A 22,764-nucleotide genomic window follows, 5' to 3' on the forward strand; every position below is an offset into this window, starting at 1 on the left:
GCTTTTAAAATGCCTACATCTGATTTTTTTTTTTAAATGAAAGCATTTAAAAAATGGTCTCATTGGTCTGAGCCACGTGTTTCCTTCCGTGAGAGGTGGTGGAGACCCTCAGCCTTGCGGGGGGACCTGAGCGGCTGTAAGGCTGGCGTCTGGGGACAGGCACACTTTCTCCCAGCGCCCTCTCTGTAAACTGCACGCAGGACCAGCTGTGTTTTCTCTGACTCCTTACATCATCACCAGTCATAAAAACCCTAGCAGGGGGAATTGTGCTGACAATCTGGGCTGGGATGTGTGAGACAAAGGAGTCCAGGGGGCTGATTTCAGTTTGCACAGTTCAGATTCCTGCTGTTTGGGAGAGGAGGCAGGTTGGAGCCGACACGCATTGCGTCTGATGATCGTCTACGGTTGCTCTCCAGGTCAGTAATTTCCTGGCTTTAAGTTTAAACTCTGGTTGTTTAGTTCCACCCTGGTCTTTTCACACAGCTGGTGTGCCCTGGCAAGGTGCTGCGGCTGGAGTGGAGCCCCCCCGCCCCTCCCTATGCTCCTCCACAAACCTCGAGGTCCCCGCGCCCAGATGACAGATGATTTGCTCTCCTGGCCTTTGGAGTTCTGCTCAGTGCCTTCCTCTGCTTTGCGGTCTGCTCCTGGCCCTCTGGGTGACCTGTTGGAATACCTCACCTGAGGCACGCCGGAGTCTTGTGTCTACATATCTTGGGTCTCTCCCGACAGAGTAAAGAGCTCTCTGATGGGTGTGAAAGGACCCAGTCCTACGCCCTTCACACACAGGGTGCTTGAGTGGTCCTACTCTGCCAGTGGCAATACCCATATCCTTATCGTAAGGGGAAATGTTTATCCATTGAATTGGACCCCATCAGGTACTCATTTAGAACATACAAATGTAAGAAGGAACTTTATGATGTGTCCAATCTTGATAAGAACTCACATTTTAGAGTGTTCACTGTGCTCCAGGCCCTGTGCTAAGTGCTGTCACTTGATTTACCTATTCTAATCCCCACGACCACTTTATCAGATACCTCTTATTCTCCTCCCCGTTTCATGGCTAAGAAAATGAGGCACAGAGAGGTTAAGGAAGGTGTCCTAAGTCCTATTGCTTGTGAGTGGCTGAGTCAGGGTGTCAATCCAGGATGGTGGATCTTAACACTTTTATCTTCACTGTGCTGTTAGATACACTCTCACTGCTGATGAACAGTTTCCACGACCTGTGTGCTTCCCAAGTGCATCGCTGGCCAGTGTTTGACCCAGCCAGGGTGTAAGAAAATCCAGCCATGCCCCGGGCCCATCACACACTTGGAGATGTGAATTCTTCAGCTTTCGGGATTTAGGAACTCAACGGGAATGCTGAGGCACCGCCCCTCAACACACACTTTTTGTATTTTTTTAATTGAAGTAGAGTTGATTTACAATGTCGTGTTAGTTTCAGGTGTACAGCAAAGTGATTCAGTTATACATACATATATATCTATTTTTTTCCAGATTCTCTTCCCTTGTAGGTTATTACAAAATATTGAGTATAGTTCCCTGTGCTATACCGTAGGTCCTTGTTGGTTATCTATTTTATATATAGTAGTGTGTATATGTACTCTTTGTATTATTTTATTAAGGACATCCTCTTTGCACAAGTAATACATGACTCCGTTCTCATCGTAAACATTTCAAGCATATTCTGAATGAAAGCCCCCTCATCTCTCCCTCCCCCACCCCCATTCCCTCCCCAGTGGTGGTCACTGTTAATAGTTTACTGTCTCTTCTCCTGATCCACTTTCTATGCATTTTCTGACACATGTGTATTTCACGTGTATGCCTTTGCCCCCGCCCCCCAAGTCCCCTTTTAAATAAATGGGATCATCTTATCTCTATTGTTTTACAACTTGATTTTTTTCACTTAGTACACCTTGGAGGTCTTTCCACAAGAATCCCTGTCATTCACCCTGATTCACTGGAATGGTTATGTAATATTCCACATTGTGGATTTACCATAATTTTATTCAACTCACTTGACCAGGCACTTTCTAAGCAACGCAGATCATTTGAAAAAGTAAATTATTCATATTAGTTACTGAAATAATAAATAATAAAGTCTACAGCGGGAGAGGGTTGTCAAGGGCAGAATGTCAATTAGGGTTTTGGGAAAGATAAGAGGGGTGGGGTGACCTAGAGCATCACCCGCCTTTGTCTGTCTGCTCCATTCAACTCCCCGCCTGGCTGTGGGCTCTGCTCTCTTCTCTAATTTTAGCATTTCCCACAGAGTGAGGACACAATCCTACTCCAGCCGGGCCCTTCAAGCCTCCCTGACCACGTAACCCCCATGTGTCTCCCCCTGCACCCAATGGAGGTTCGGACGCAAGTTGCCCATGTGCCAGGACCCTCTTGACACCGCCAAGTGCTGCAGGGACAGAGCTGGTTAAAACTTGCCTCCTCAAAGGTGCCAGAAAGTCAGTCTGCAGCAACTCAAATTCCACACAGGCATCTCACCCAGTTTTACTTAGTGAAACCCAAACACCCTTTTTTGTTGAGACTCTGACGAGCCCTGGAAACCACCGAGGGCCCGGCTCGCCTCGGCACACGTCTGAAATATGTCAGGCAGGTGTTTCCAAAGAACTTATGCTACAGGAAAATATATCCTGATGTAATCTGACTAATTTGGCTTTTGCCTTACTTTCAAGAGAACTGGCTATTTGTAATGGAAACAGTTCTCGGGCCACTTCAGACAGAGCTTTGTAATGTGAGCTGGTAAAACCCTGCAGGTGCTACGGGGGCCCCTGTTTTCATTTTACATCTCAAGTTTGTTTACTTTAATGTGTTTCTCTGGGAGGAGAGAGAAAAAGGGGACCCGAGAGGGGTTTAACAAGTCATTTTTCATTTCAAAAAAAGGAATGGTTTTGTATTAAGAAAATTAGCGTCTAGCGGGTCTCGGGAGCCCTGCGGGCGACAGGAAGCGCACATGGCCTCGGAGGATATGTTTCCTGAGACTAATTCCCCAAAGGCACGTGTTCAGGAGCCGACATACCTGGGGCCCTTGGCAGACGCATCAATTAGAAAGTGGGAAGCAGTATTTTCCTTGCTAATTCTTGGCTACCGGCTAGGGGTTACGGAAAACTCCCTATTCCCCCCTCGGAGTTAGGCAGTTTTGAAAAATTGTAAAATTATGAATTCAACCTTGTTTTCCATCAAGGCAGGGGGAAATGGTTTCCAGCGTGCAAAGCCTGTGCGATGGGTAGCGAGGACCGTGTTTGCAGAGCACCCACTGCCAACCATGGGTACTTGCCCAACCCGGGTGAGGGTGCCCTGGAACAAGAGGGCGCTAGGGGCGAGGGTGTCAGCGAGGCAGCTGCTGCGAGACAGTCCCTGCCCCAGGACAGGGACTCCAGTTAGAAAGGAGGGAAGAGCCCCGTCTGTCCCCCAAGGTTATTTCATGCAGGTTGAGGGCAGTGGATAGCGGTCTTCCACATAGAAGATGTGAGGTATTTGTCAGCTAGGGCTCTCCTGCACCCTGGAGGCTGGGTTCAACGAAACTGAAACCCCCATTGCCTGCCCCGGGTGTGTAAGCTGAGTGCATGCTCCCTGATATGCCGGTCCCTGCGCAGAATGTTTCCACGCTTCCCTCTCCCTCCTGGCCCCTGCATTTGCATGTGCTGCCTTGCGACTGGCCCATGTGGATCTGTGCAGGGAGCTCAAGCCTTTCACCAGTTTTCACAAGAAAATCTGCCCCCAAGCATGTCATGCATTTAGCGATGTTACTGACGATCGGCCAGGCTATGGGAAACGGTTGCTTTATAGACACACAGAGCCTTCCAGCGTCTTGTGGGTCTATCAGGGCTTCTCTTTCCTCTTCTCTCTGGAGATACAAACAAAGTTATCCCTTTTCCTCCTGCAGGAGAACGCCTTCCTTGCACACATGGGTGCCCATGGAGGCTCACATCCTCACATCCCCTAACAAATACATTTCTCTTCCTAATGAGAATTCTGGTGAATACAATGTTCAGCTCATACATAAATGTACCCATAGGTGCCTCACGGAGCACTTAAAACAGTGTTATGTAGACTCACAGAATCATATGTGATCATAGCCAATTCTAACTGGAATAGTGCTCAGAGACCCGCTAATCTAACTGTTTATTTACAATTGAGGAAACAGATACCCAGAGGGGGAAAGGACTGCCCAAGGTCACCATGAACTAGTGGTAGAGCTGGGCTAAGAACCAAGACCCCCTGACTCCTGTCCCAGACTCTGTCCTCCAGGCCACCTGTCTTTAGGAGCCCCCATCACCAATTTCTCTAAAGGCTGCTTTGGGGAAGGGATTTGAGCACCATGCAGGCACACTCCCTGGTAAGTCCTGTTGATACAGTCAGCCCTCCAATATCCGCACGTTCTGCATCCACGGATATGGTGGGCCAACTATACTATGTCATTTTATATTGTAAGGGACTGGAGCATCCTTGGATTTTAGTATCTGCAGGGGTGTCCTGGAACCAATCCCCCGCAGACACCAAGGAATGATTTACTTCCTATCATATCTTGCTCAAGTTCATCCCTTCCCATCCTTTCCTACTGCGTTGGTGGGGGTGAGGAGGGAGTAGAGAGATAGAAAGTGAAACAGTTTGATCCGGATTCATTGTAGCTTGAGCTGTGGTAACTATTTGCTGACTTGTTGGATAAAGTCAAGTTAAAATGAAGCTAAAGAATGTTCTTTGAAGATTATAATGCTCAATATTTGGGAGACTTTGGTTGGACACAACAAGGCTGGTGGGAATTGGTACAAAGTTACTCAAAAGTAACTTGGCAATAGGTATTGTAAACTTTAGTACTCTTCATATACTATGTTTTGCGAAACTTAAACTGAAGGATAATGTGATATAGCTTCATGCATGAACCTTAAGTGAAGAGCCTGATGGATCTTTATAAAGTGAATATATGTAGGTGCCCGCCATCCAGATCAAGATATAGAATTTTACCAACATCCCAAGTGTCTCTTTTGTACTGTCTCCTGATCATTACCCTCTAAAAGAAACCTATATTCTGACTTGTATCACTATAGATTAATTTTGCCTGATTCTGAAATTCATGTGAATGGGTGACAGAGAACTGTATCTGACTTTCAGTCACATTATATCTGTGAGACTTATTCATGGTCTTGCGTGTATTGGTTTGTTCTTTTTCACTGCTGGATAGTATTGCATTGTATGAATGGAAAACTATTTATCCATTCTACCATTGATGAACTCTTGAATGGTTTCTAGTTTCTAAGTATTAAAAATAATGTTGCTGTGTTATTTTGGGACATGACTTTCGATACACACGCACCTGCACACACACATACACACACATACTTCTGAGAGTCTACATTTGGAGTAGAATTTTGGGTTCATAAAACATGTGTATGTTCAGCTTCAGTAGGTCCTGCTAACAGTTTTCCAAAGCAGTTGTACGAATTTACACTCCTGCAGAAGTATGTGAGAGTGCCAGGAGCTCTTGGCAACACTTGGTATCAGTTTAAAAAAATGTAAACATTCTGATTTTAGGTGATGGTATCTCATTGTGGTTTTAATTAGGTTTTCATGAATAACTAATTGGCCCCTTGGGTATGCCCTTTTGTGAAGTGCCTGTTCAATGTTTTTCCCATAGGGAGGGGGGTGGTGTCTGTCTTTTTCTTACTGATTTGTAGAAGTTCTTTATATATTCAGTATACAGGTTCTTTGTAGGAGACATGCATTGCAAATATCTTCTCCCCTTCTGTTTGTTCATTTAATCTTCTAATGATGTCTTTTGATGAACAGTATTTCTTAATTTTAAAATAGTCTAATTTACTAATCTTTTCCTTTATGTTTAGTGTTTATGTTTTGTTGAAGAAATCGTTGTCTATCCATAGCCATAAATATATACCCATGTTTTATTCTAGAAGCTTTATTGTTTTACTTTTCATATGTAGGTCCATGATTCACCTGAAATAGAATCTTGGGTGTGGTATGAGGTCAGAGTCAGGGTCCATATTTTCCATAAGTTTGTGCAGTTTATCTAGCACCATTTATTAGCAAGAGAGTTTGCCCCTGCTACACTGTAGTGGTATGTTTGCCATAAACTAGGTGACTGAATAGGTTTGGGTCTGATCAAATTTGTTATTCATGTCACTAAATCTTAATATAGCTATATTAATTTTATATCTGTATTATCAGTTACTGAGAGACATGTTTCTAAACATTGCGCTAAGATTATGGATATGGTTGTCTCCCCTTTTAATTCTTATGGTGTTTGAGACTCCATTACTAAACTCATTTGAATTTAGGATTGTTACATGTTCCTGTTGAATTGACCCCTCTATAATTATGAATTGTTATTCTTTATGTCTAATAATACTTCCGGTCTTAGTGTCTATTTGGTCTGATATTAGTAGACCTATACCTGCTTTTTAATATACCTATTTATTTTTTTAGTATTTTTATAGATATGTTTTCTCATCCTTTTATTTTCAACCTTTCTGGGTCCTTATATTTGTGTCTCTTGTAAGCAACATGCATTTTAAAAAATTGAGATTAATCATCTTTCTGTTTTAATTGGAATATTTAATCCATTTACAGTTTTTGGCTCTTATGGATAAAGTTGCAATGAATATTTTTATACAAGACTTTTTGTGAGTACATGCTCTTTTCTTGGGTAAACATCTAGGAATGAAATTGTTGAGTCATAGAGTTGGCATATAATTTTATTATTTTTAATGTTATTGAGGCATAAGTTATATACAATAAAATAGATTTGAAGTATACAGTTCGATGAATTGCAACAAATGCAAACACCCAGGTAACTACCACCTCATGTTAAGATATAGATTATTCCCAACATTCCAACAAGTTTCCTTGTACACCTTGCCTGAGACACCAACCTGATTTCTATCACCAAAGTCTAGTTCTTCATGGAATCAGACAATATATAGTCTTATATCTTGTTTATCTCATGCAAGATAATGCTTCTGAGACTCACCCATGCTGTTCTATGTATCAGTAGTCCATTCTTTTATTTATGAGTAGTATTCTGCTGTATGAATATAATCACAATTTATTTATGGGCATTTGAGTTATTGCCAGTCGCTATCTTTTACGAATAAAGCTGCTACGCACATTTTTGTGCAAGGTTTTGTTTTTGTTTTTGTGTTTGAGTTTGTGGTTTTGCGTGTGTGTGGCCTCATTCATTTCATTCTCTTGGGTAAATACTTAGAATGGAATCATTAGGGCACAGTGTATTATATGTGTATTTATAATAAACTGCCAAACTGATTTCCAGAGTGGTTTGCATAATATTATACCAGCAATGTATGAGATTTGCAGCTCCCTCCCCTCCTCTCCAACGTGGGATAGCCCCCTGGTGTCTCATTGTGATTTTAATACACGTGTCTCTGATGAGCAGTGATGTTGAGCACCTTCCTCATGTTTATTGTCCGTTCATAAATCTTCTTTTTTTTTTTTAAAATTTCCATATCTTTTTTAAAAAAAATTATTTATTTATTTATGGCTGTGTTGGGTCTTCGTTTCTGTGCGAGGGCTTTCTCTAGTTGCGGCAAGCGGGGGCCACTCTTCATCGTGGTGCGCGGGCCTCTCACTATCGCGGCCTCTCTTGTTGCGGAGCACAGGCTCCAGACACGCAGGCTCAGTAGTTGTGGCTCACGGGCCTAGTTGCTCCGCGGCATGTGGGATCTTCCCGGACCAAGTCTCAAACCCGTGTCCCCTGCATTGGCAGGCAGATTCTCAACCACTGCGCCACCAGGGAAGCCCTAAATCTTCTTTTTGAAGTGTCTTTTCACACCTATGGCACATTAAAAAAAATTGGGTAGTTTATATTTTTCTTATTGATTTGTAGTTCTTTATATATTCTGGATACAAGTCTTTTGTCAGGTACAGTATTGTGAATAATTTCTCCCCATCTATGGCTTTCCTTTCATTTTCTGAGTGCATTTGTTAATAATAGTGAATAGTTCTTTGAAGAAAAGAACTCCCTAAATGCCCAACAATGTTATGCAGGACATGGGAATAACGCTGATGACATATGGTTGGATTTAAAAAGGAGGATACAGAATTATACTTGCAGTATGACTTTAACTATTTTAAAATATGCATTGAAAAAAAGGTGGAGGGAAACCCACAAAACATTGCTTTGGCTGACTCTGGGTAGTGAGATTATGCTCTCCAGCATTTTTTTTTTTTTTTATTGTGGCAAATACACAGAACATAAAATTTACCACTTTCACCATTTTAAAGTGTACAATACAGTGACATTAAGTACACTTACAATATTGTGCAACCATCACCACTGTCTAATTCCATAACTTTTTCATCACCCCAAGTGGAAACCCTGTGCCTATTAAGCATTCACTCCCAATTCCCTCCTCCCACTGGCCCCTGGAAACCACCAATCTGCTTTCTGTCTCTATACGCTTGTTATTTTAAAAAAATGTACATTTGTTTTACTTTTTCTGAATTTCTGCTAATGAGTGTGTGTTTTGATATGAGAAATAAAGCAGAAACCAAGAATAACAAAGGATGTCTAGAGAGGGGAACAAGTAAGTTGTACTGAGTGAGTCCTAAGCTCTAGGTCAGTAGAATTCATTTTGTGACAATAGCTAAGTGTGTTCAGCTCTGACTGTGCTGGGTACCCTTCTTGCCTGATTCCTCTCGCGTGTGTCTTGCCACCACCCTGACAGACAGGTTCTAATATTATGTCCAATTCATCCGTGAAGCTGAATCTCCTCCCCTGGCCCCATTTTCTGTGACTGCTCCACCATCCTGGGAGCTCCATGTGGGCAGAGACCATATTGGTTCTTGTTCTGTCCAGTGTGGCTGCAGCTCATCCTTGTGGTCATCAAGAGTTGTGGAGGAAATGAACGCCTGTGTGAAAAGAGCGACTTTGCTGAGACTGGAGAATGAAACGAATCAGATGGATCTCGAGGCGTAGCCTCAGAGTCAAAGGCAGGCTGGGAGGAAGTGCAGCTCAGGGACCAAGTCTAGCACTGTGAGAAAATATTGAACGGTAGATTCATGAGGTCCCTCGTGGCCTTAATGACCAGGGCGGGAGGAAAGAAGTAATAGCAAGTGACATTTATACAACGTGTTACAGTTTACATAGCTCTTGCATGCGCATTACCTCATTTAATCCGGAAGGAGCATAGGGTGGGGTTTCAGCACGTGGCCCCGGAATTTGCTTGTCTGAGTTTGCGTCCTGGCTCTACCACTTACTGTGTGACCCTGGAAGAGTTATGTACCCCGTGTTCCAGTTACCTTACGTGTGCAGTGAAGACACTGATAGTACCTGATGCATAGATTTGTTGTGATGATTAAATAAGGTAGGTGCTGCCCATAAAGTATCTAGAATTGTGCCTGGAGCATAGTAAACACTAATTAAAAGTTGGCTGTTATTACTTAATCCTCTCAATAGGCCCTGGAGATATGTAGACAAACCCCACTTTATGGGCAGCTCAGAAGGATGGAGTGACCTGTCTGAGGGCACAGTGCGGAGGTGGGAGTGGAGAGACAGGGTTTGGACCACATCTGTTTTACCCCAAAGCCCTGACCTTTCAGCTTCTTCATGCCACCTCCGTTGATGTGCACTTTGCCTGGGCTCACAGGCAGGAGAAGTAAATTCTGCTGTAGCTGGCCATGCACCAGGGTGTTAAAAAAGATCACTTGTCTTGTCTAGAGCTCAGATCCACGTGAGGTAGGATAGCTGAGAAAGCACTTTACACCCTGCTGGAGTGTGATGAAAATGAATTGCTGTTATTGGTACTTTAACAAAGTATTTAAAATTTTTTTCCTAGCACTGGTTTCCCCCATTCTGCTAATAGTACCCCGATTTCCCTTGGGGAACCACGGCACCCCACCCCTCAGTCTGTGCTTAGGATTATCCCTGGCTAGAGAGATGGGTGTGTGAGCAGGTCTGGCCAATGTGAGCATTGCATCACTTTAGCCAAGAGGAGTAGCTCAGGAATGGTATGTGATCCAAACCCAGGGCCACCAGGTTCAAATGCAGGACTTCGAGCACAGCTCTCAGGGAAGAGGCATTTCTTTTCCTCCGGGGAGACGGAGAGGATGTGATCTAGCCTGGAGCGCCGGAAGCCATGCTGCCTCCACTGTGGGGACAGCATGCCTGAGAATGGGACCAGCCCAGAGGCAAACGGGGAGGGAGAGAGAGAGAGAGAGACAGAGAGACAGAGAGAGAGAGAGAGAGAGAGAGAGAGAGAGAGAAGGCCCAATGTCCCTGGATTTAACTGAGCCTGTGTTTGGATCTACCTGGACTTTTCTGTTATGCTTCCTTTTCTAAGCCCCTAATAGCTTTCCTAGCACTGTGCTTTACTGTCATTATGTCCTCTTAGTGTCTCAGCAGCTGCTCAAAAAAGTGTAGTAGCACCGTATGACAGGGAGGGAAACTGAGGCTCTGAGTGATGAAGTGATTTGGCCAAAGCACTCAGGTAACTTGGGGCACTCTGCTGAAGGCTCAGCCACTCGACTAAGAAGGCCAGAAGCACTGTTGTACTAAAGCTCTGTCCCTGCCCTAAGTCAAGAATGCTCCTCCTCCTGGAAATGTCACAACAGAAAGGATTTGGATGCCCCAAAAGCCGTCTTCTTTGGTTCCATCCCTCAATTATCCTGACAGCCAGATTTGAACGAAATTGGATTTAGTGCATTTCACAATTTTGTTGAACAAATTTGTGGATTAAGGGAACAGATTAAATCCACTTTTTTTTTTTGACATCATCAAAAATATGACATGAAGACTGGAAATGAACCTTCCTGGTCTTGGAATAATTTCAATGGAGCCTGAGTCCCTCCTTCTTAAGGGTTTGTGGGGTTTTTTTGGTTTTTTTTTTAAACCTTATTCTCACAAAGACCTTTGGGAAGCTGGTTGCAAATCTTACCTGAGACCTGAGATCTGATCCTTGGGTTTAGTTTGGGCCACAGTACCCATACCTGAGATGTGATTCTAGCAGGAAGGGCCCCTCTCTGCCCCCGCCCATCATTCATCTTTTCTTCCATTTCTCCCACGATTTCCTCTGGGCCATAGCCTAATTCAAGTGTCAGCTTTTTTTTATAACTGGACTAACAGATTTTCATGTTAGTGCCAATTCAAGCGCCCTATCCCTTCTCTGAACTCTTACTCAAGTCAATAAATATTTAACTCATTTGGCAATTAGTTAGGTGCCTTTGGCACTTCACCCAATGGCTTTTAAAACAAGCTAGATACTTCTTTTTTTCCATCTTTGTTTCTTGGCTTCATGGTAGACAGACCAGCTATACGTGGGCAGGAAATATGATTTCTACTTCTCTATATATGTACCTGACATGTAGTATTTACTGCCTTCTAAATTTAATTGGCATATGATTCCTTAACAATAAAAGGATAACTTTTTAAAGAGAGAAAGAGATTATCTTGGCTGGACTTAACGGAGGGGAGGCTGTAAAGCACATTGGGTTAGTGTGAGGGCTTTGATGCCAGACAGTGTGGGTTTGAATCCTGGCTCCCCATTTATTTTTATTTATTTATTTTTTTATTAATTAATTTATTTATTTTTGGCTGTGTTGGGTCTTCATTTCTGTGAGAGGGCTTTCTCTAGTTGCGGCAAGTGGGGGCCACTCTTCATCGCAGTGCGCGGGCCTCTCACTATCGTGGCCTCTCTTGTTGTGGAGCACAGGCTCCAGACGCGCAGGCTCAGTAGTTGTGGCTCACGGGCCTAGTTGCTCCACGGCATGTGGGATCTTCCCAGAGCAGGGCTCGAACCTGTGTCCCCTGCATTGGCAGGCAGATTCTCAACCACTGTGCCGCCAGGGAAGCCCTCCCCATTTATTGATGATATGATTTTAACAATGATGTACTCTCTCGCTGCCTCAGTTTCCCCTCCCATAAACTGGAAATAACAATAGCACTTGACCAAGCCCCTAAAACAGGAATGCAGGAAGCATTTTCTAAATGTCAACTATCACAATTTTATTATTTCTTCCCAATAATCATAATATGCTTATGAACTACTTACGGCTAACCTACAGGTGGACTTTACCTTACCTAGGCTTTGTCTAGATTATCAGATTCTTATCTTTAAAACATGAATTATCTGAATGATTGTGGTTTTTTCCCCCATTATATAATATATATAAGGTGAAAGAACAGAAAAGCAGCTGACCAAATGCAATAAGACAAACAAATTAAAACGTAGAATGAATCAGTGTTAACCAAAGAGAAGAGCCTGAGGGAGCATTAGGAAAGCTGCCAAATCTATTAAGTAAAAGAGAGATAAGGGAGAGAACCATCAATTACAATTAATTAAAAGTTTTTAACTGTTGTAATGCTGACCTCATGCTCCAGGAGCCTGAGACAAAGGAAAGAAATGTGGATACTTGAGTGGTCATGACATTTTTCCAACTGGCCACTTTCCCCTTAACCAGACCAAGCCTGTCTCTTCCATCTTGCCCTCGTGGGCTACCTGGGTCAAGACCTGACTCATGGCTCAGGTTCCTCCTTGCTGAAAAGAGAGGAAGTCCTGAGACCTGGCAAACAGCTTTCTAGACTCTTCTCCCACATTCTCATCCATCAGCAGGTCCCGCTGAATACATTTTCAGAATGTGTCCTGATTCTGGGCACTTTTCCCCCACACCAAGCCTCCATTTCTACCTGGAACTACAGTGATTTGCTAAGTGGTCTCGTTTCCACTCTTTTATTTATTATTCTCTGAAATTGCCTTGTCCTGACTTTTCTACTTGTTTCTTACATTTGTTTTCACCATTAGCCTATAAACGTCTCATTCATCAGTGGCTGGCACATGCGTGGTCCAATCGATACTTCTTTCTTTTTTAAAAAATTTTTATTGGAGTATGGTTGATTTACAATGTTGTGTTATTTTCAGGTGCACAGCAAAGTGAATCAGTTATACATGTACATATATCCATTCTTTTTTAGATTCTTTTCCCATATAGGTTATTACAAAATATTGAGTAGAGTTCCTTGTGCTATACAGTAGGTCCTTGTTGGTTATCTATTTTATATATAGTATTGTGTATATGTTTTTTTTTTTGGCCGTGCCATGCAGCATGCAGGATCTTAGTTCCCCGACCAGGGGTCGAACCTGTGCCCCCTGCATTGGAGCACCAGGGAAGTCCCTCGTAGTGTGTATATCTTAATCACAATCTTGACTGAATGGAAGGAGCTGGGAAGAGTTTCCTTCTTTCTTTCTTTATTTTTTTAATTGGCGTATAGTTGATTTACAATGTTGTGTTAGTTTCAGGTGTACAGCGCAGTGATTCAGATATATATTCTTTTCCATATTCTTTTCCCTTGTAGGTTATTACAAAATATTGAGTATTGTTCGCTGTGCTATACAGGGAACAGGTCCTTGTTGGTTATCTATTTTATATATAATAGTGTGTATATGTTAATCCCAAACTCCTAATTTACCCCTCCTCCCATTTCACCTTTGGCAACCATAAGTTTGTTTTCTATGTCTGTGGGTCTATTTCTGTTTTGTGAATAAGTTTGTATCATTTTTTAAAGATTCTGCATATAAGCAATATCATATGATATTTGTCTTTGTCTAACTTACTTCACTTAGTATGGTAATCTCTAGGTCCATCCATGTTGCTGCAAATGGCATTATTTCATTCTTTTTTATGGCTGAGTATTATTCCATTGTCTATATATATATATATATATATATATATATACATATATATATACACACACACACTACATTTTCTTTATCCATTCATCTGTTGAAGGACATTTAGGTTGCTTCCATATCTTGGCTATTGTAAATAGTGTTGCTATGAACATTGGGGTATATGTATCTTTTCAAATTATGGTTTTCTCTGGATATATGCCTAGGAGTGGGATTACTGGATCATATGCTAACTCTATTTTTAGTTTTTTAAGGAATCTCCATACTGTTCTCCATAGTGGCTGCACCAATTTACATTCCCACTAACAATACAAGAGGGTTCCCTTTTCTCCACACCCTCTCCAGCCTTTATTATTTGTAGACTTTTTGACGATGGCCATTCTGACCAGTGTGAGGTGGTACCTCATTGTAGTTTTGATTTGCATTTCTCTAATAATTAGTGATGTTGAGCACTTTTTCATGTGACTGTTGGCTATCCGTATGTCTTCTTTGGAGAAATGTAGAGTTGCCTTCTTAAGCAAAAGGCTTTTTCTCTTCTCAAGGGAAATCCACTCTGTAGATATGAAAGTGGGCCCCTTCTAAGGTTTACTGGGCAACATTTTGCTAAAATCATTCAAATTATAAGACTTCAAAGTTATAGAAGGTAGTCATACTCTTATTTTTAAGTGTGTCATTTGTATTTTTCACACCCAGGAAGTGAAGGCAGAGAGTTAAATCTTCTCTGTTTGAGCTTCCCCATGCATCTATGTGATTCTGGTGGTCAAGCCCCTCCCAACTCATTCTCAGCAATTGTGTTCAGCCTTTGAATGTTTGTCTCACACAATTCTGCTTCTCTGATATAGATTCTTGGGGCTCCAGGTACAAAGGTTGCCGTCACCCTCTCTGCCATGTTTTGACCCCATTGGGAAATGTAAATCCGGTCATCACATGTGGTCCAAAGCCTCTTGTCAGGAAGGGGCCCAGGCTGTTTCTTGTATGAGCATCTCTGTCCTGGAGCACGTGATCCTCCCCAAGCTCACTCAATCCAAAGGCTGCCTGGCACAGAGCCTGGCTCAGCACCAGAAGCTCCAGTGAATGAGATGGGCCAATTGTATCCCATCCACTCCCCCTAGAGTTTGACCTGGGAAATACGGGCAGAATCACAGGGTCAATAGAAGTTAGAAGGTCGTGAGGAAGAGAGAGGCCTGTGAGACTAGGACTGAATCAGAGTTATGAGGATTCAGAAGCAGAAGCGTGGAGCTCAAGAAGGGATACACAGAGTGGAGGGCAAGGAAGCCACTGGAAACAGAAGAGATGGAGTAGTCACACACAGGGAAGCAGAGACCCGGAGAAAGGCAAGGTAAAGGTGGAACACGAGAGAACCCAGATTCTTGCAGCGAGGGCTCCTGGAGTGCCTTGGTGGATACCTTGGGTTCATAAAGACCTTCCTGTTCCAGTCTCCACCATCCCATGTCGTGATATACTCTCGATTCCTGTGAGATCCCGGTTCCCTTGTTGGGCCTCACGGCCTGAGCCACCCTGAAGGGCTCGCTGTTCTTTACGGACTCACAAGGCAGGAAACCAACAGTAACTGCTGTCAGTGGGTCCCTATTAGGCACTTTGTGTGTGTGTGGGGGGGAGGGGAGGATGAGTGGCGTCCAAGAACTTTTAGGGGACTAACTCCTCCAAGGCTCTGGTAATATCCATGGGGGTGGTCCCATTCCTCAAGGATCTAGGCTCTGCTTTCTTTTTCTTCATGTATCCCCCAAATTACATATATAAACATCTAAACTGTCTTTTATATATAACAAAATATGTAAGTACATATAATATATAAGTATTATATAAACACATACATATGTATTACAGATAGAGTAGAATTACAACTTGGTTTAAAGTCTAAAGTGTGTCTTAGGCTAAATTGTATATTGTATATTATTGTCAAATTTACGCCTGAGAACCGTTTAAAGTACCCATGGAACATACGTGATATACATGATTTTGGATTTATAACTACAACTTGTATGGTAATAGTAAGCATGAACACCAGGAAATATCAATCAACCCCTTCCTGTAGAACTCTTGCTGAAATAGCTGCAAATGAGAAAAAACAGATTCCGGTTCCCACCCCCAGGCAAATTGTGACCATAACTTGCAAAGACTTTTTCCAGCCCAAATGACAATTGATTCATTCCTTCTGGCAAACGGATTGCTGTGACGTTCCCTGTAAGTCAGATATCCTCTGAGATTATTTTAACTGGAACCCTCATGACTTTTGAAAGATTTGAGGTGGTCCTAATAATTGGCAGATATATAACAATTCCATTAAAATAAAAAACAAAAAAAGTCGTAAGAAGGGGAAATAAATAACCTAAAGGAGTGAGGCTAATATAATTCCTATAATGGACAAATGAACTCTGAGTTTCCTGGAAGTCAAGGGAAAAAGGGAAAATCCTAGACAAGCATTCTCATTGCTTAATAAAAATAATCAAAAGAGAGAGGTTTTCTCTTGGCACTATTTTAAAAAAAATTAGGGACTTCCCTGGTGGTCCAGTGGTTAGGACTCTGTGCTTCCACTGCAGGGGGCACAGGTTCGATCCCTGGTTAGGGAACTAAGATCCCACAAGCTGTGCCGTGCAGCATGGCCAAAAAGAAAAAAATTAAAGGTCACTCATAATTTCATCATAGTGATATTGTTATTTTTGCTTGTATACACTGTATTCCAGTCCTTGCCTGCAAGCAAAATAATAGGTAATTTTATTTAAAAAAAATTTGAATAGGCAAAACATTCACATAGTTTGAAAATAGGAAAGTGTGAAAAGTAAACAATGGAATTTCTCTCCCGTCCTTGTCATAAGTTTGCCCCAGTTCGACTCCCTTCAAGCTCCCCCTGTTTTGTATCCATCTAGAGTTTTTATGCATAGTCAATCACAACTTCATCATCAACAATAAAATATGGACTCATTTGTTTCATTTAACAACATATCTTTCAGGCTTTTCCATATCAGTAGGAAAGCCTCCTCTTCTTTCTCTTTCATAGCTACAGGGTATCTCATTGTTTGGATGTACTTACCAATGCCCTACTGATGTCATTTTCATTTGGATTGTTCCTTTTTTTTTTTTGCTATTAGAAGCAAAGTATGTAACTTCACAATGTGCATATATTGATACATATGATAAATCGCTGAAGTTGATTGCTGGGTCAAGGGATAAATGCATTTGTGAATTTGATAGCTCTCACCAAATTGCCCTCCAGAAGGGTTCTGGAAACTTACGCTTCTACCAGCAGTGTCAGAAGGTTGAGTTGCCACATACTATCTTTATACTCTAGACCCAGCATCCTCCTGCTGATTTCCCAGGAGGAAGGAAAAAGGAATGTGAAAAAGGAAGAACTGTTTATCAGGTACCTACTATATGCCAGATGTACACGATATATACACGTTTGATCCTCAGTGTAACCCTGTGATGGTATCTCAGCAGAGCCTGGTGTCTTCCTGACCTGATTTCAGCTTTCATGGACCAGCAGTGGTGACAACAGAGTTCTCTGTGTCTCAACTACTTTATTTTCTTGGCTGACTTAAACTTCGAGTGTCACAGCTCAGCCCTACTTAGAGGAACCCCTGGGAATCTTTGCCCCCTTCCACTTGGCCTCCTGCCCAGGTCCCAGCCCTGGCCCCTCACAAGTGATTTTTGAGGGTGGCGCAGGGCTCCTCTGGGTACCCGTCTCGCAGGAGGGCATCCAGCCACTCCTCCAGGTCCCGCACCAGCTGTTCTACATCTCGCACCAGCTGTTCCAGGTCTCGCACCTCTTTCTCTAGCTTCTCCACGAAAACATGCAAATTCTCCTTCAACCAGGTCCTGATGACCTTGATTGGCTCTTCTGAGGGGTCATTGGTCTGGTATTCAAACACCTGAAAGGCAGACACTTACATTGCATCTTGAGCCTTTTCATGTAGACCCTCCCTTGCCGCTGGTTTCTAAAAGTTCCCCGAGCCTTTGCAATGCTTTCCTTCTGCCCGAAGTACCCATCCCCACCTTCTCCACCCGGAGACCCATCAATGACACCTCTGGGAAGCCTTCTCAGATTTCCTCAGCCAAGCTTGATGTCCCTCAATACCTTCTTGAATACGTTACCTGGGAAGTCATAGGATTCTGGGTGTAGTTACATTCTCTGATTCTTTCTGACACCTCCCAACTTCTTCCTGAAACAGGCACAGACACCACCTCTTAATAAGGTAAAGGAGAGTGAGTTGGGATACACTCAGTTGATCATCCCAATGGGATGAAGAGGATGGGAGAAGGCAAGCTGTGGAGGCCCCCTTGGCATGCAGCCATCTCCAGAATATGCTCCTGACTCCGTGTGGACTTGGCTCCTCCCTCCTCAGATTCCAGAATGCTCACCTGATATTTGTGTGCCCACATATAGCACCAAGATCAGCAACGCCAACAGTGTCTGGGGGCAAGAAGAGAAGGAGGAAGGAGGTGAATTTCTGGAGGGTATACGTGCATCCCTGCTTCCCTCACAGAGGGCTAGGCATGGGGCTGCTATAAGATCATGGTTAGAGCTTAACTTTTTTCTGATTATCTAAGTCACGTGTACTTACTACAAAACCCGCAAATACTGCAGAATTAGATAACATGGCAACTTACTGCCATTTCATTGGTGTTTTCCCGCCTTTCTCCCTGCTGAGAAGGAAGGCCCACCTCTATTCTCATTCCTTGCCTCGCTTTTGCATTTTTTCTTTTAAATGATCTTTAAAAGGAGTTGACTTTATTGAGGTATAATTCACATACGATAAAATGCACATTTTACATGCACAGTTTGATGAGTTTTGACAAATGTCTATGCTTGTGGACTACCACTCCAATCTAGATGTAGAACATTTCCATCATCCTAGAAAGTTCCTTTATGTGCTTTTGCGGCCAACTCCCTCTTTACCCCCCACCCCCACCCCCGCCATAGGGAACCGATCATCTGCTCTCTGTCACTGTGGAGCCGTTTAGCCTGTTCTGTAACTGCACATCAATGAAACCATATATTATATCCTTTTTTGTTGAGCTACTTTTACTCAACGTAATGCTTCTGAGATGTCTCCATGTTTTCACGTTCGAGGTTATTGATGAGTAATATTATATTGTATGGATATAGAATATATATGTGTGTGTGTATGTCTGTACCTATATGTGTGCTCTCAAATGGATGCCTGGGATCTTAAGGAGTTTCATGGTTCTAGCTGGATCAAAATTCCATCCACCTCCAGCACTGCTGGACTTCCAGTGTCTCTGCTCTAAACCCCATAGCAGCTGCTGTCTGGTAAGCCGTGGGTAATCTATTCCTTTGCGTGCAGCCCACAGCCAAGAAGTCACGGAGATCCCCGCCTGGGCTTTCGGGGTCCTCTCAACACACAGCTCTTCTTCCTCTCCAATGCCTTGTCCTACGGAGTCCAGCTGCTTCAGTTGCGCAGACTCTCTGCAGCTCAGCGGGACTGCTGGGCTCTGTTCGCCCTCTAACTCTTGGTGCAGCCGTCGTCGGGAAAGAGTTGAGGCAATCACCAGTTTTCTTTTCTCAGGGATTGCACTTTTGTGCTGTCTGTTGCCCTCACCGGAAAATAGTAGTTGCCTCATTTATTTTGTCAATTTCATGGCTGCTTACAATGAATGGGAGGGCTAGTTTAGCCCCAGTTACTGTGTTAAGGCTGCAGTTGGAAGTCTACCTCTTGGGGTTTGGGTGCAGGAATGAAACGGCTGCCTGAAGACAACATTGCTCCCTAGAGCTTGGGTCAGTCCAAGACCATTTAGGAGATTCTGATGGGTGTGCCAGAATCAGGAGGGGAGAAAACTGAGAGCCTTTTGGAGAGATGGGAGAAGGTAGAGGGGGAATCTGAGTCTGGGAGGGGCCCGATACCTTCTCCTGGGTGGCCTCGTGGTGTGGCTGGGAGGTCTTAGCACAGGGAATTCAGAGACACCTGCTTTCAACAGACAATGTGAGTTGGGACAGTGATGGTGTCAGGGGCAAACAAAAGTGGAGAGAGGATTAAGGCGGACACAGTAGTGACCGACACTGACTTTCCCCCCAACTCACTGGATGTGGGCTGAGCCAGATTTAATCTGACTTGAAATAATACATTTCTTATGTACCTGTCTTTGTGAAGCAAGATTTAGACTGGCTACCACAAACAAAGAAGATAAGAGATTTGCATAATTTGTCTCTTCCCTGGATAGCTTTTCAAAAATATATACTAGCAACTATATTATTATTAACTTAAAAAAAAAGTAAAAATTAATTACATAGCAGCAACGTGACTGAGTCTCTCACACACACTAGGAGTGAAAAAAGCCAGTCATGAAGGGACACACTGTTTGCTTCCATTCCCATGAAATTCAGGGACATACAAAACTTATCTGTGATGATAGAACTCAGAATCGTGGTTATGGAGTATGAGCTGGGAGGGGCCTTGGAGGAACCTTGGACAGGCTCTATAGCTTGATCTGGGTAGCAACTGCCTGGGTGTGGACACCCAATGTGAAATCATAGTACACTTCAGATTAGGGCACTTTTTAAATTTCTTAACAATATTCCCTGAGACTCTCTTTATCTAAGACACATAGAACTGACTCATTCTTTATAATGGCTGATGAACATTCTGTGGTCTGAAAGCTCTTCTATTTCTTTAACCACTCCTCTGTCAATGTGCTTTACAGGATGGTGTCTTCACCAGCACACTTGCTGCTATTTTGTGTGTGTGTGTGTGTGTGCAGGGTGGAGATAAAGGCAGGGAACAGGGGCTAAGATTGAGTTTTAGTCCTTCTCTTGTGCTGTTGTGGGGCCTGAGCCAAATCATTTCTTCTCTCTGAGCCTCAGTTTCTTCACCTGTAAAGTGGATTTTGATATATGCTGAAAGGTCTTTCAAAAAGGCAAGGTGGGGACTCTGTCATCGAATTGATTTGGGAAATGCTGTGGTAAACAAAGTTATGTGGATTTCCTTGCTGCAGGACTTGTCAGAGCCTTCATTATGTGAACGAGCTGTGTAAATCTCCAAGAAGGGAACGAGGGTATCAGCATTTCCCAAACCACAGAACATTTTAAATGACTTTTCTAAAAGGAGCATTCCTGGGGTTTGAGATTCGTGGGACACTTTTTTAGCAAAAGCTGCAGCATAATGGGAGCCCCGCAAAGTCCAGCGTAAAGGAAGCATTGGAACGTGTATAAATGTATGAGTGAACAAATCTTTTGAAAACATATATAGGTCAGTCATGTATCGCTCTGCGATAAAATCCCACCCCTTTCCACGGTGTGCAAGGCCCAGATGACCTTCCCAGCCTCCTTTTACATCCTTCCCTCAGTTCTCCACCTGGCAGGCGGTGGAGTGCAGGGTCACCTTGCTAAGGGTTCTGGAATCAGATGGCCCTGGCTTCAAATCCCAGTATGTCCCTGCTGTCTGGCCTTTTGCCTTTCCGACCTCAGCTTACCCATTTGTGAATGAGGTTGCTAATAGTTGCTTCTCGGGAATGTCATGAAAGAGAGAGGGGTAGAAACACCAGGCTGTGCACATAAGTGCTAACATTTTCCATTTTGACAAAATCCTATGTGAGGTTTGAATTTCAGCCCTAAGAACAAAAGCTCCAGGACCTCTCCAGTTCAGGTGTATTATCCTATTTATTTCGGTTCATTCATTCATTCATTCAGCACCTGTTATGTACCAACCACTATTCTAGGCACTAGGAATACAGCAGGAAGCTAAATAAAAATCCCAGCCCTCCTGGAGCATACCTTCTGCTGGCAGTGTGGAGAATTAAATAAGAGTGTCAGTAATGACTTCTAGAAGAAGCTCCTGAGCCCTGCTGCGTTCCACCAGGTTGGGCTCTAGGGAGAGTCGGGCTGAAAGCCCGTTCCTGACTTTGAGGGCCTTACAGTCTGCCTGGAGTGTCCAATGGAGTCCACATGGGAGGAAAGCCATGTATACCTGGTCTGGCCTCACCTGTTTCTTGTCCTCAGAGTGACCTCCCCTTCTCTCAGCGGCCACTCGCCCCCTGCTGCCCACCTGTTGGATCACCATGATCTCAGGTCCGGCTGCCTGGGTGGAACAGGGTACCCTCACCTCCCCGGCCTCTGGTCACCAAGCATCTCTCAAGCCATGAGTTCTGATGTCACAGAAGGTGGGGACAGTCAGGCCCCCATTCTGCACCACCCTGGTGTTTAGCCCCAACTTGTTTTTCATATAAATGTAAAAAACAAAGGCCAGAAAGAAATACACCGAAAGATTTTATTTCAGGATGGTGATTTTTCTGATCCTTTTTCTTCTCTTTTCAATTTTGTTTTATAAGATGCAAGTCTTTAAATAAAAAAACAATAGAATATTTTTTAACTGAGTTTATTGAGATAATTGTAGATTCACATGCAGTTGTAAGAAACAGTGTAGGAGATCCTGGGTACCCTTTACTCAGTTTCCACTGATGGTAACATAGGCTCTTGCCATGGATACAATCTATCAATCTTATTAAAATCTCCCCAGTTCCACTTGTATTCATTTGTGTGTGTATTTAATTCTAAATAATTCTGTCACATGGCTAGATTTGGGTATCCACCACTACAGTCACGATACAGAAGAATTCCCAAACCACAGGGTTCTGTGTTGCTGTTTGATCCCCGCCCCCTCCCTTCCCGCCCCCCACCCTCCCCCCACCCCCGCCCCGCCACCACTGTCTCTAATTCCTGGCAACCACTGATCTGTTGTCTATTTCTAAAATTTTATCTTTTCAAAAATGTCGTATCAATGGAATCAAATAGTCTGTGACCTTTGGAGACTGGCTTTTTGGTACTTAGCATAATTCCCTGGCAATTCATCCCGATTATCCTGCTTCGGTAGTTTGTCCCTCTTTCTTTTTGTGTAGTATTTCATGGCAGGGATGTGCCACAGTTTACCAGCCACCCACTGAAAGACAGACATCTGGGCTGTTTCCAGGTTTTGGCTTTTATGCGTAAAGCTAATATGGGCTTTCTTGTATAGGCACACCTTGTTTTATTGCACTTCGTAGATACTGCCTTTTTTACAAACTGAAGTTTTGTGGTAGCCCTGCGTGGAGCAACAGCATTTCCCAACAGCATTTGCTCATTTCACGT

General features: G+C 43.3%; 1 protein-coding gene across 1 annotated transcript; it reads right to left on the bottom strand.

Moving 5' to 3' along the window:
* Window positions 1–7,490: 7,490 nt before the first annotated feature.
* SMIM23 (small integral membrane protein 23) lies at window positions 7,491–22,000 on the bottom strand. Its single transcript, XM_082456644.1, has 4 exons — window positions 21,623–22,000; window positions 18,045–18,096; window positions 17,778–17,845; window positions 7,491–17,554 (listed from the first exon to the last, which is right to left on the bottom strand). The coding sequence occupies exons 1-4, from the start codon at window positions 21,698–21,700 to the stop codon at window positions 17,321–17,323; spliced, it is 432 nt and encodes a 143-aa protein (XP_082312770.1). The 5' UTR covers window positions 21,701–22,000; the 3' UTR covers window positions 7,491–17,320.
* Between the last annotated feature and the right edge of the window lie 764 nt (window positions 22,001–22,764).

This window comes from Balaenoptera physalus (genome assembly GCF_965194825.1).
Source record: "Balaenoptera physalus genome assembly, chromosome: 3".
In the NCBI taxonomy this organism is placed as follows: domain Eukaryota; kingdom Metazoa; phylum Chordata; class Mammalia; order Artiodactyla; family Balaenopteridae; genus Balaenoptera; species Balaenoptera physalus.

Coding starts and splice junctions, on each gene's coding strand:
- SMIM23 (XM_082456644.1), bottom strand. CDS start 21,700: ATGGTGATCCAACAGGTGGGCAGCAGGGGGCGAGTGGCCGCTGAGAGA. Junction 18,097..21,622: donor ACTCTGAGGACAAGAAACAG/GTGAGGCCAGAC, acceptor TCTTGCCCCCAG/ACACTGTTGGCGTTGCTGAT. Junction 17,555..17,777: donor AGAATCCTATGACTTCCCAG/GTAACGTATTCA, acceptor TCTGCCTTTCAG/GTGTTTGAATACCAGACCAA.